This window comes from Ustilaginoidea virens, chromosome 2 (assembly GCF_000687475.1).
Source record: "Ustilaginoidea virens chromosome 2, complete sequence".
NCBI classification, from domain to species: domain Eukaryota; kingdom Fungi; phylum Ascomycota; class Sordariomycetes; order Hypocreales; family Clavicipitaceae; genus Ustilaginoidea; species Ustilaginoidea virens.
The window spans coordinates 491,618-504,369 of NC_057317.1; the positions used below are offsets into that span (position 1 = coordinate 491,618).

At 55.1% G+C, this 12,752-nt stretch overlaps 5 protein-coding genes across 5 annotated transcripts; 3 read left to right on the forward strand and 2 right to left on the reverse strand.

The window, feature by feature from the left end:
* Nucleotides 1-359: 359 nt before the first annotated feature.
* UV8b_01886 (uncharacterized protein) lies at nucleotides 360-1,469 on the forward strand (the record flags this gene model as incomplete). Its single annotated transcript, XM_043139384.1, has 2 exons — nucleotides 360-415; nucleotides 506-1,469. The coding sequence occupies 2 exons, from the start codon at nucleotides 360-362 to the stop codon at nucleotides 1,467-1,469; spliced, it is 1,020 nt and encodes a 339-aa protein (XP_042995318.1).
* A 309-nt stretch (nucleotides 1,470-1,778) lies between these two features.
* UV8b_01887 (uncharacterized protein) lies at nucleotides 1,779-3,163 on the reverse strand (the record flags this gene model as incomplete). The annotated part of the gene is made up of 4 exons (XM_043139385.1): nucleotides 1,779-2,666; nucleotides 2,781-2,878; nucleotides 2,950-2,988; nucleotides 3,055-3,163. 4 exons carry the CDS (start codon nucleotides 3,161-3,163, stop codon nucleotides 1,779-1,781), a joined length of 1,134 nt encoding a protein of 377 aa, XP_042995319.1.
* Nucleotides 3,164-6,111: 2,948 nt separating this feature from the next.
* Nucleotides 6,112-7,849, forward strand: UV8b_01888 (uncharacterized protein; the record flags this gene model as incomplete). The annotated part of the gene is made up of 7 exons (XM_043139386.1): nucleotides 6,112-6,129; nucleotides 6,305-6,380; nucleotides 6,504-6,620; nucleotides 6,698-6,785; nucleotides 6,860-6,997; nucleotides 7,072-7,539; nucleotides 7,606-7,849. The coding sequence occupies 7 exons, from the start codon at nucleotides 6,112-6,114 to the stop codon at nucleotides 7,847-7,849; spliced, it is 1,149 nt and encodes a 382-aa protein (XP_042995320.1).
* A 1,337-nt stretch (nucleotides 7,850-9,186) lies between these two features.
* On the reverse strand, nucleotides 9,187-10,222 carry UV8b_01889 (uncharacterized protein; the record flags this gene model as incomplete). Its single annotated transcript, XM_043139387.1, has 3 exons — nucleotides 9,187-9,678; nucleotides 9,746-9,919; nucleotides 10,052-10,222. The coding sequence occupies 3 exons, from the start codon at nucleotides 10,220-10,222 to the stop codon at nucleotides 9,187-9,189; spliced, it is 837 nt and encodes a 278-aa protein (XP_042995321.1).
* Nucleotides 10,223-11,805: 1,583 nt separating this feature from the next.
* On the forward strand, nucleotides 11,806-12,373 carry UV8b_01890 (uncharacterized protein; the record flags this gene model as incomplete). The annotated part of the gene is made up of 2 exons (XM_043139388.1): nucleotides 11,806-12,124; nucleotides 12,240-12,373. 2 exons carry the CDS (start codon nucleotides 11,806-11,808, stop codon nucleotides 12,371-12,373), a joined length of 453 nt encoding a protein of 150 aa, XP_042995322.1.
* Between the last annotated feature and the right edge of the window lie 379 nt (nucleotides 12,374-12,752).

A 12,752-nucleotide genomic window follows, 5' to 3' on the forward strand; every position in this document is an offset into this window, starting at 1 on the left:
ACAGCTTTAGCGCTCGGTCCGGAAATGACCCGCCCATGCACCCAACGATTCGCCTACAAGGTTACTCCGTTAGGTACCTGTTAGTTACGCGTAGCGGCACTTGGGCCTGCCGACCCGCTAATTACAACGCGAAATTGGAGGCGCCCTGTTGCCTGTGCATTGAACCAGCAATGTTGGCGCTCAATACTTCCCCCACACCAACCAAGCTCACCAGACGACGGCGGCATTCACCAGCAGGTCACATGCATACATACATTTGATGCTACCTGTAGTGACGGCCTCGCGGCCATAGCAGGATTGCAGTTCGGAGCTCGCCATCAACCTTTGCCTGCACCAACACAGACCAGGGGGAGAAAGAAATGAACAAAATTCGAGCCATTCAAGAGCTCAACAGAAAAGAGATTGAAAATGGAATGTGAGCAACAAACTTGCCCAACGCTCCCCCCCCCTGGCAAGAAAGGGCCAAAAAAAAAAAAAAGGTGGATGAACTCAACATTCTGTCCAGAACTCCAGAAGCGTCATGGCACGTCGACTACCGCGACACAGCATTCGTCTACTTTGGCGGTCTCCCTTACGAGCTGACAGAGGGTGACGTGCTCACCATCTTCTCCCAGTTCGGCGAACCCGTTTTCCTCAAACTAGCGCGCGACAAAGAAACCGGCAAGTCCAAGGGGTTCGGCTGGCTCCAGTACGAGGACCAGCGCAGCACAGATCTCGCCGTCGACAACCTTGGCGGCGCCGAGATCGGCGGCCGAATCGTCAGCGTCGACCACGCGCGGTACAAGGCGAGGGATGACGAGGATCCCGCCGAGCACGACGTCAGTTGGGAGACGATGCTGCGCAAGGAAGGGAAGCTGAAGTCTGAGGACGAGGAGAGCCAAGACGAGGCGCCCGCGCCCCAGCGGCCCATGTTGGCTGAAGAGAAGGAGCTAGCTGCTCTGCTGAGGGACCACGACGAAGACGACCCCATGAAGGGTTTCCTGGTGGAGGAGAAGCAGAAGGAGGTTGAGGAGGCGAGGCGCAGGATGGACAAGAGGGAGAGGAGGCACGGACATGGCCGCAAGCATAGGCACAGGTCGCATCGGCGGGGGGGGGAAGACGAGACGCCGGATGACGGCGGCAGAGGACATGCGAGCCGGGAAGTCAGGAGAGACAGGGACCGTGACCGGGACCGTGACCTTCAGTCTAGAAGACGCAGGGACGACGAGTCTCGGCATGGCAGACACAGAGAGCCAGGGGATCGGGATGAGGACGCGTATCAGGAGCGCAGGCGGAGAGAGGCCAGGATTCAGGATGAGCATGATCAAGACCGAAGAAGAGGGCATGGCAGAGAGAGCGGTCGTGGTCGGCAAAGACACGGTCGTCACGGGTCTTCCGAGTCTCCCCCAAAACGATCACGGGATGAAGACGTCTATCAAAGGAGGAGGAGCAGGAGCAGGAGCAGGAGCAGGAGCAGATCGCCGCGATGACACCGACTGCGGACGGTTTCCGGTGCAGACCTACAAGATGCTGTAGCGGCTAAAAACGCAAAACTCACCGCAAGAGATGCTCAATGATAAGCGACAACGTTGGCTCGCTCGCACACTGCCCAACATCGGCAAGCCCACCTTACTACGTAAAAGTGAACAAAAGAAGGGAGCAAGGGAAGAGAGGCGGAAGAAAAAGAAGAGTAAGAAGAAGGAAACGCCCCAAACCATATGCAACATGCAACATGCAACATGCAACATGTGTCATGCGCCCCCTCCCCCTCCCCGAAATCAAATCCAACAGATCAGCATTCACGTATTCCCAAGATATCGTTTCCACCCTTCCCTCACGCAAACGCGCTTCCCGTTCTCCCCATTTACCAAGACAAATTTCTCCCACCGGGCATCCTTTCCAGCTCCAACCACCGCCAAGCTATCTTCGCTAATCCAGCCGAGAATTCCCTTTGCAGGTCGCACAGGTCCCAACACGATACCTTCGGAAAACGGAATCCCTCCTATCATGGTTTCATCGCCAGCCTCGAAGGGAGCAGATGCGAATGAGTAAACGTCCGAAAAGACTCGAGGCATGAGGGGGATTCTGCCGAGAATGCCCCATTTTCCTGCTTCGGCATCGGTAGAGCTCAAGTGCTGGCTGCGCTGCAGAGACTGCCTCTTGGTGTTTGGCACGTCGAATACGTGTAGGGTAGATTTATCGGATGTGCAGGCGAGCATGGAGCCAGATGGTGAAAAGGCAAGCGAGAAGATTGTGGCGGGATCGATTCCCCTCCTGAGCTCCGCAACCTTGGCACAGTTGCTGGTTGAATACACCCGGATCAGGGTTCCTGTCTCGCTCGCAGTGGCGAGCAGCTCCCCGTCGGGACTTAACTGGATAGCTTTCAGGGCCGAAGAGTGCGCAGGGATGATGCTCACGTTTCCGGTAGCAAGCTCAACGAGCTGGATTTGGCCGACGGTCCTGCCTGGGAAGGCAAGTCGCTTGCTGGCTAGTGAGCTCAGGCCAAACATGTTTTCTGCCGTCTCGTACACGTGCAGCAGTCTGGGAGGCTTGGAGAAGGAGTACACGCGGACGCTGTTCAGGAGAACGACGACGATGCGTTCGCGGCCAAGTTGGACGCCGCGGACGGAGCTGAGGGTGGATAGTTCGAGCGCAACCTTGCCTTTCATGTCGTCCCAGATGATGGCCTGCATGCGTGGCGGAAAAAAAAAAAAAAAAAAAAAAAAAAGGTCAGAGAGAAAACACAGAGGTAGAATAGTGAAAGGAGTATCCATGAGTCCGAATGGACGGTGCTGGCTGACCTTGTTCATGGCAAACTTGGGCGATTTGCCCCCACCAACGAGAGCCAGGTAGTTGCTCATGCCCATCATTTGAACAAGACCGATGCCAGCATTGAAATCTGTATGACTGTCAGCCTGTTTCCCCCGGTGTGGCTTTTGACGGGAGTCTCGCCCGGGGGAGAAAGCCTACCTCTTGATGCTTTCAACAGACATGACTTGGTATGGAATACTGAACAGGCTGGGTCAGAATGGCGCAATGATTGTACGGGTGAAACCACTACCGACACAGACGTACTGCAGATGCCGGATTCGAGCCCAACAGCAAAGCAGCTACTGTCGCTATTGAATGCGACAGACAGCACGGCCGTCGGATTCGACGCCTCGATGGACGGCCGGACATTCATGATGCGGGCAGAGGAGGGGTCTGATACAGGAACCCAAGGCGTTGCGCGCAAGTTCAGCAACTTCTATCGGGCGAGGTTTGGAGACATGTCTGCCCTTGACCTTGTCGGCACGGCACGCTCCTCGGCAGGAAGGAAAACCTAAATGTCGCAGAGGGCACCTGGTGACTTGGGCAATCTTGTTGGCTGCGCACCGTGGCTATTGACAAAGTCCCACGAACCAGCCCGGTGTTTCAATCGGGTCTTGCAAAGCACACGGGCAGAGAAGATAAAGAAGGGAGACGAGCAGATTTCGAGGCTCCAGGATTGGGAAAGGGAGCTTATAAAAGATGCGTGTTGGGTGTTGAAGCGCAAAGGAAACCAACGGCATTGTTGATGTGACTGGGGAATGTGATCTGGTGATGGGGCAGCCGCTAGTAAACAAGTGCTGAGGTCTGGTGCTACCAGGCGGAACCTCTCTGGAGCCCGGTGACATGGTAGCCTCATAGGTACCGGGTAGGTATGCCAGCGGTGGACCCCCGTTTCGTACGACCTGACACCCAAGCTTGTGAGGGCTGCATAGAAGATGGCCTCCTCCGTTGAATCAGATCTTCTGGCTGAACAAGAAGAAGAAGAAGAGGAAGAAGAAGAAGCTTCGGTTACCGACGTGACTGCAGATACATCACTTATGTTTGTGCTCGCAGTAGTTGGCAGCAAGGCAGTCTTGGTTATTTTTCTTGTGCAGAAACTTTGAGCTTGACTCAAGCCCGAGTAAAAGCTTGTTGCATTTTCATTCTCCGCGAGGCACCTAGGACTAACGAGCAGATGGGTACCTACCTAGGTACCTAACCTACCTACCTCCTAAGGTACCTAAGGTAGGTACCTAAGGTAGGAAGGTACAGTACTCTGGTACTCTGCAAGCTGGCTACCCCGACAGACAACAGCCTTTCCTACAGCTGAGCTGCCGCCTTTCCTTGATCCCAACGAATACGATGAGGCGAATCAAGTATTGAAATCGTCTGCAAGTAGTGAATATGCAGGTTTGTCAGGAAAATCCTTGGCCTGTCAGCCTGCCTCCCCGCTACTGGCAATGTGTCGAGTCTCTGTGGTTAGCAGGTGGACAAAGCTGCGATAACGGTTCCTGGTCGCCACGCAGTGTAGAACGGCGTTACGGCGTTTGCCACACAATCTGGACGCAAGACGCGACATTTGAATTGACAACACCGGATATAGTGGCTTTGCGTCGAAGCAATTCACTTGAAAGTCGTCGTTAGGTTCTCTGCGTGAAGCAAACAGAGTCCCAGTGGCCTGATTCTGACTTGGCTAACGTCTGGTGCCAGCTTCTTACTGCCGAGGAACTACCGGAGCCCTGTGCTAGCTTCTAGGCCTTGCCGCATTGGGTTTCGCGCTGTGCACGGGGACTCGGGGCTGCTCTAACAAGCGCAATCATAGAAGGTTGGCGGTGGTTAGCTGTGGTTAGCTGTGGTTAGCTGTGGTTAGCTGTGGTTAGCTGTGGTTAGCTGTGGTTAGCTGTGGTTAGCTGGGAGACGCCAATTTCGGCAGCATGCAAGAGATGCAGAGCATCAGACAGAAGCAGAATACTCCGGACTCCCAATTCCGTACGGAGTATCCTATCCGTACACTACACGGGCACCTGATATTGGCAGCTTGCCCCCCCCCCTCCTTGCTTAGAAGCATTGTCAACCAAGGTAGCCACGTAATTGGGTAACAAAGGCGGTCAAGCTGCGAGGTTACCTTTAGCTGGTACTGTGCGGGAAGGCGAGAGAAGGTAGCGCGTCTGGTCTCCCTACAGTACAGGTATCTGCGGAGTAGCCGTCTCAAGACACCTGAGCCGATCATCTCGTCGATGGCGACAGCTTACTCCGTACTCCCGCAAATTTCTTCGCCATGTAAATGTGCTCCGCGTGGACAAGCTGGCGTGTCCACTGAGTTGTACCAAGTTTCGCGCACCGGTTTTCCGCGGGGATGCACAACACAACCCTACCCGACGAGCTGGCGGACGTCTTTCGCGAACGACGTGGTTGATCGATGTGGCTCGGAAAGACGAACGATGCATTTGACGTGAGCAGCAGCTTGCGTGTTTGCCATTTGGAAAGAAGAAAGGCGCAGTGAGGTGCAGTGAGGTGCAGTGAGGTGCAGAAGAAAGCAGTCGAAAGCCCCGACCCGTGACTGAGATGCCACCGAGGACCAATCATTGGCTGCTTTGGCTGCGTCTCCCTGGGCCCCTGATTCCATCAGGTAGGTATCTAGGAGGTAGGCATTGACCTTGTAGACATACATGTATTGACATGTCTGGTACCTGCCTCCAGGAGGTAGGTTTATTCTAGGCGCATGGAGGCGCCAAATCACCTGGGGCAGGCAGCAGTGTCTGGACTGGACCCAGTTTTGCCCCTTTCCCGCCAGCACAGCCAGGGAGTGGCCTTGCCCCCCCGGCTGTGCTTGTTACAACAACACAACGTACGGAGCACTTGTCTGACATGGTACTCCGCACTCCGTACGAATACCAGACTCCAGTCCGTATCCGTACTCCGTACCCCGTACTCCGTACAGTACGGAGTACAGTAGCATCAGCTCAGTTTTGTCGCTGGGCGGCAGCGAGTGCTGTCTGCTGTCCCTGTCAGTCAGGTCAGTGGCTGGCAACATACGCCCATACAGAGTACTCGTGCCTGCACCTCCTCCCGCCCCCTTTGCCCTGGCCCAGCTTGTCCAAGACCGTGGCAACGTCGTGGTCCGCCATCTCATCTCCAAGCGTAGCTGACCTTTCCCCATCTTCTTTTTCCTCATCCAGCGACAACGCCCGATACAACCTGTCTTTTCCACGAAGCCTTGTCTTCTCCCCCACCATCTCCCAGTCTTGGTCAACTGCCGCTTTTCGTTTTCGTTGCTCAAATTTCCTTCCTTCTTTTTTTTTCTCCTTTCGGGCAGACTGTCCAATCATCAGTTAGATCAAGATGTCTTCCGCCGCCACCGTACGTGTCTCCTCACAGCTTGCTGTCCCACCCCTTAGACAGACACCTGCTCTCCGACCCGCCAGGATGTCGCCTTTCCCAACAATTGTTCAGAAAAACAAAAAAGAAAAAAAAAAAAAAAACAGACATTGGCCACGCCTACACTCATTGCTGACTTCTATTCGTTTGGATCTAGAAAATGATTCGAAGGAAGAAGAATGTCAAGAAGGGCATTCAATTTTGTTTGATGGTTTGCGGTGCTTCTGGAACTGGTAGGTCCCTATTCCCGTTTGATTCTTGCTTCCTCTTGGCACAGTCACAAATCAACTCTCCTTTGGCTTCTTTCTATCCCAGGCGCTGCTCACAATGGCTCTGACAATGTCGCCATCTTGCAGGCCGAACGACCTTTGTCAATACTCTTTGCAACAAGGATGTTCTTACGCACAAGAATGCCGACAATCACTCGGAAGCCCACGTCGAGGAGGGCATCAAGATCAAGCCTGTTAACGTTGGTACGTCATGGCCATTGTCTCGCACTGGCGAAACGAAGCGAAAACGACGAAACCACTAAAAATGCATCTTGTTGCAGAGCTTGAGCTCGACGATGAAGGCACTCGCATCTCGCTGACCATTGTCGACACTCCTGGATTCGGTGACCAGATTGACAACGAAGCTTGGTAGGTCCTCATTTTGTTCGCAAGCAGGTGAAGGACAGTTAGCATGGTGACAGGTTTTGCTCACCCTATTGCAGCTTTTCAGAGATCGTCGGATACCTCGAGAGACAATACGATTACATCCTGGCCGAAGAGTCTCGCATCAAGCGTAATCCTCGCTTCAGGGACAATCGTGTTCATGTCATGCTATACTTCATCACTCCTACCGGCCATGGGTAAGTCCTCGGGCTGGAAGATGAGAGACATGGGGGCAAGGAACTGGGCGCCTTCTAACGCAAGTCTCGCTTAGTCTTCGTGAACTGGACATTGAGCTCATGAAGCGCCTTGCTCCTCGATGCAACGTTATTCCCGTCATTGGCCGTGCCGATTCTCTCACCCCCGCCGAGCTGGCCGAGTCGAAGAAGCTCGTGATGGAGGATATCGAGCACTATCGCATCCCCGTTTACAACTTTCCCTATGACATCGAGGAGGATGACGAGGACACTGTTGAGGAGAATGCGGAGCTGCGTGGTTTGATGCCGTTTGCCATTGTCGGCTCAGAAGATGTTGTTGAGGTTGGTGGCCGCAAGGTTCGCGCTCGCCAGTACCCTTGGGGTATTGTCGAGGTTGACAATCCTCGTCACTCCGACTTCCTCGCCATTCGATCTGCTCTTCTGCACAGCCATCTGGCCGACCTCAAGGAAATCACCCACGACTTCCTGTACGAAAACTACCGTACCGAGAAGCTCTCCAAGAGCGTGGATGGCGCCGCCGGAAAGTAAGCCTTGATACTGCCATGCCACAAAGCTCTACAGCTTGCGCGCTTTTGCTGACCCCCGTGAAGCATCGATAGTTCCATGAACCCCGAGGATCTTGCTTCACAATCTGTCCGCCTCAAGGAGGAGCAGCTCCGAAGAGAAGAGGAGAAGCTGCGCGAGATCGAGCTCAAGGTCCAGCGCGAAATCAATGAGAAACGACAGGAACTCCTGGCTCGCGAATCGCAGCTGCGAGAAATCGAGGCTCGTATGCAGCGAGAGGCCACTGCTGCTACTTCTGGCGCGGAAGCCAATGGCGACCACGAGGCTTAACGTCGAGCCGAGCAAGACAATCGGGTCTTTCAGCGATACCCCGAAAACTAAGCAACATGTGCGACGTTGGTTCTATTCATGTCTGGCGTCGGTTTCCTTTTCTTTTCACCGTCCTCGTCATGACTGGAGACCACAGGAATCAAGCAGTAGCCCCCCTCCAACTTGCAGTACCGAAATTGATTTGTCACGGGGCTTTGCACGCGGACGCCGCTGGGCTTTGTTTCGCATCTCAATACATGGAAAAAAAAACAAAGCTAGCTACGATGGTGACGACTGGAGGACTTTTGAAAAAAGGGATAGCCAGGATTGGTGATGGGTGCATTCCAAAGTGCCGGTTTTACAGACATTACTTGCCCTGTAGTCTTGATACGATGGTGGTTTCTCGATGGTTGGGATTTGTCGACGGGGGGAACGGCAACGGCGAGCACCTGGCGGAATTAATAACTGAGGTGGGCAGGTGGAATGACGAAGGGAAAAGGTGATGCTTTGCCGTCGACATTCTCTGGTAGATGGGCACGGTGGGAGCCGGCTTAATGTCATTGTTTTAGCTGTATTGGCAAACCCCGCTTGTTTATGTCGTAGCCCTCTGGCTTGCTGGCCGTGACGCCCGGTCGAGTTTGATTGGTCTGGTTAGTGATCGCTCTGGTTCTTTGTACCTGTTTCTCTTGTCAGGAGTTTGCAACACAGAGATTGAATTCATGTTTTACGACGACGTCGACTCAGCATGGGCAAAAGTTTAGCTGCCAAGATGACGAGTGCATCCGACGCGAGAGGGCAAACAGCGAGAGAAGCACGAAGAGGGGCCATGATGAAGAGATTGATTCAAGATCCAACCTGGCCAGTCTGTCGAACGGCTCCGGCACCGAGAACCAGCGACTATGAATAAATAACTACGCGAGGAAGGAAAGAATGATGCAAGACGGATGGAAGCCAGGAAAAGAAGACGACGAAACCCGGGACTAGAGAGAGAGACACGAGACAAGACAAGAGGCCGGAAAGGGAAAAGAGAAGAAGGAAAAAGGGAAGAAAAAAAAAAGAATAAGAAAAAAAAAGAAAAAAGAAAAAAGAGAAGGCAAACTGTCGCCCAGAGACAAGAGAGATCCATAACAGTAAACCCGCATCCCAAACACCGACTACCTGTCACTTAGCAAGGGGGCTCGAACAAAAACAAGTACACACACACACACACACACACACACACACACGCTGGCACACTGTTGGGTGCGTCGAGCCGAGAACCATCAAAAGACCCCGTCCCGCTTTCCGAATTCATCACACCGCCGCTGCGTGGATTCGCACGCGGTTTGACCAGACTACCTCGGGGTACCTCGGCAGACTCAGTTGTTAGACTGGCTGTTGAGGATCCGCAAGATGGCCAGAAAGAGGTTGATGATGTCGAGGTACAGGCTGATGGCGGCGGCGATCTCCTCCTCCACGTGGTGGTGGCGCATGACGAGCTGCGTGTCCACCAGGATGTAGGCGCTGAAGACGAGGGCGGCAACGGCGCCGTAGACGAGCTCGGCGGTGGAGTTGTACGGGAAGAACATGGCCATGAAGCCGAAAAGGACGAGGGCCCACAGAGCGCCAAAGAGGTAGGGCATCCACGACGTAAAGTCGTACTTTGTCTGGCAGGCGAAAAGGGTCAAGAAGACGAAGATGCCGGCCGTGAGGACGACTGCGTTGAGGACAACAGCTGTCTGGTAGAAGGAGACGACGACGGAGATGGAGTAGGCCTCGGCAAAGGTGAAGAGCGACAGGAAGACGAGGTTGGTCGGGTAGGACTTGCGCTTCCAGTAGGTCAGGCCCATGAAGACCATGGCTCCGATAAGCTTTGCGGTCTTGGTCAGTACGGGCGGCAAGCCGTCGAGCGTGTTTTTTTGGGGGGGGTTTGCTTACAGAGACCCATACGAGGCCGGGGTGAGACTGAATCCAGGTTTTGTACGCGCTGCTGAAGAAGGTGAGGGAGCTGACGCCGGCGGTGGCGAGAAGCTGCAGGGTGAGAATGGTGTAGACCTTGCGGACGAACTGGTTGCGGATATCGACGGTGGCTTCGGCGACGGATCCTCCAAACTGCGGGGGAATGGTGAGCGGGCGCTGTTTGCTGCGGGATCAAGAGCCTCGCGCGGCGGCCGGGGTGTCGCGGCGACGACGGGCGGACGCGGAGGTTTGGGGGGGGGGGGGGGGGGGGGTGGTTGGGCGTACCTTGAAGTCGTCGGGGAGATTGTCTTCGCTGCTGCGGGGGGGGCCAAAGAGACGCTGCTCCTCGTCTGGTCGCGACGACGACTCGCCGTATGCGGGTGGCGCGCGGGTGAAGTCATCGGGGTCGTGCTGCGGAGCAGGCTGGTACTTGGGGTTGGTGGTGCTCGAGGCCATGACGTCGGGCGCGCGAGGGACAAAGGATGCCGAGATGGGATTTTTTCGTTTCCCCTTACTTGGGTCTTTTTTGGATGGATGGGCTCGTTCTCTGGGCGTTGTAGGAAGTAGGCGCGGCTGAATTACGATGAGGAGTGAAGGTTGGCGAAGTGAAGGTGGACGAAGTGAAGGATGGTGTCAGCAGTAGACTCCAGCAAGGCTGGACAGGAGCGGGTCAACGGCCGTGTGGGGTGTGGGGGACCGACGCGGGTCGCACTGTGCAAGACGGCTCGCCACTTGCGCGTTGGTCTTGGTCAATGAATGATTCATTCATTGATCATTGATGCCAGGCAAAACTTGTTGTCCTTGCGCCTGGGTTTCCTGCCTTGCTGGAGCTTTTGGTGTGTGCCACGTGCCATGATGGAGAAGCCAGAAAGCGTCGTCGGATGAGCAAAGTGCTCCCGCTTGGAGAAACAGACAAAATGCGCACCGTCTACGGCAGGCTACCGGTGCGTGTATTCTTGCCAATTCTGAATGCTTTACCCAAGCGTGGCCATTGGTGAGTGACGGTGATGGTGGCTGGCTCTGGTCAAGTCCACGATGTAGATGCTTCTAGAATAGTTTTAGCTGCCGCTCGCGTCACTGGGGACGGGGGCCAGGCACGGCCGGACGCTCCGGGAGCCTGGACATGCACGAATGCCTGATGAGCGGGAGGCTGGGGATATCCAACTCTATCCGTATGTATCCGGCAGAGAATCGTGACCAAGTTGCTTCCTTTCCGCCCGCTCGGGCTACATTTCCAGAACTGACTGCATCGGAGAATAAGGCATTCGCAAAGGCCGGGTGCTCCAGCCTCGCCAGCCAACAAACAGGGCACAAGGCACTTGGCAAGACGGACAGCTCGCTAGCCATGCCGCCCTCGAGCTAACTCGCCGGGCTTGCATTGCTAGTTCGCCGGAACCTGGCAGAAGTTGTTGGCCCAGCCCAGCCCCTCCCAGTAACCATTGAACCCGCCCATGTGCGGGCTCGATTCGATGCAGCCTCGCGCGAGCCAAGCAGACGGACGGTCTGCGTGGAGTTGGCGTTGGCAGTGCTGGACGGCGCGACACTCTGTTCCAACAGCAGAGGTGTGTACGCCATGTTTTGAGCAAAGAGTAAATCACGTCAGTTGCGGAGGACGTTACGAGTGCTCCGTGCTCCGTGCTCCGTACCTAGGGCGCAGTTAGCTCACAGCACGCGGTGGTGAGCTGAGGAGGAATAAAGTACAGTAACAAGATGGGATGGCCGATCTTGAAAACCCGGTCCCTTCGACTTCCCAGGCCAACAGCAGGGGTGAGACAAGTGGACCCGGTCGACTGGGCTGCCACTCTACCAATCAGCAGGTCGGAATAACAAAGGTTCCGCGGAGCAACACCAGACCATCTCAAGGTGAAGATGGTGCCATTTGACGGGCCTGCCTCGTTCCAGGAATTCGGGCTGTATGGCTGCTGCGATGCGTAGATTTTGGCCCTGGCTGGAGCCGAGGCGCGACGTCGTATCTGCACCACGGGCGCTTCAGCAGGGGGGAAAGAAGTCTGAGGGGGAAGGTTTTACTGTTGGAAAAGATGAAGTACTCCGTACCCGAGCGCCATGTCTTGAGCGAGTTTCCACCACCGCCTTTTACGTTTGCAGCAGGGTTGACAGGTCGATTGCATGAGGTTCCTCTCAAGGCGAGGGTGGGTGGTATTGATGGACTCTGGAGCAGCGTGTCCTGTCCTGTCCTGTCAGGTGAACAGGTGCAGATGCTTCGCCGCGCTTCTCGCCAGATGGGCCAGCTGCTGCTATTGTCACTGTTGACATGTCAACGGCAGCTCAGCAAGCGGCAGCGGCCGCGGCAGCGGCTGCGGCAGCGGCATTCCCCAGTCGCCCCGTGTTCTTTACCAGGTACGGAGTACTCCCAGCCGTACATACCTAACGCAGCTCTGCAGCCCAGCCCAGGTCCGCGCTATAGTTTCTGCGTGACCGCGTGTACCAGACGCTTCTGCTGCTCATTTTACAGGTACTCCGTACACGGTACTTACACATACCAGACCTCTTCCTGCCGGTTTGCTCGCACCAAAGCCAGCACCCCCCCCACCACCACCACCACCACCACCACCACCACCACCAAGTGACCAGAGATGCATCTTTTGATTTTGAATCTATCCCAGATGCCTACATCTTGACCTCGTCCACCCACCAACATAGCCCAGCGGTCTGCCGCCATCTCTACTCTGAACCCTGGCTTGGATAACGCACGCCGACCTGTCGCTCCTTCATCTTATACCTAAGAGAGTCCCGGAGGTATCGACCAATTAAGCATAAAAATAAAGGGAGAGCAGGAGAGTCGGCAAAAACGCGCGCCGGGATTTGCAGAGTTTGGAGATACGACGACGAAAAAAAAAAAAGAAGAAGAAAAAGAAGAAACCCCCCGCCGAACAGTCCAGCTTCTGGACGTTTCCCACCCCCCTATCTGCCTTTTTTTCCATCTCTCGGTAGCCTGTACCGATTTCGCTCGCTCCTTCGCTCGCTT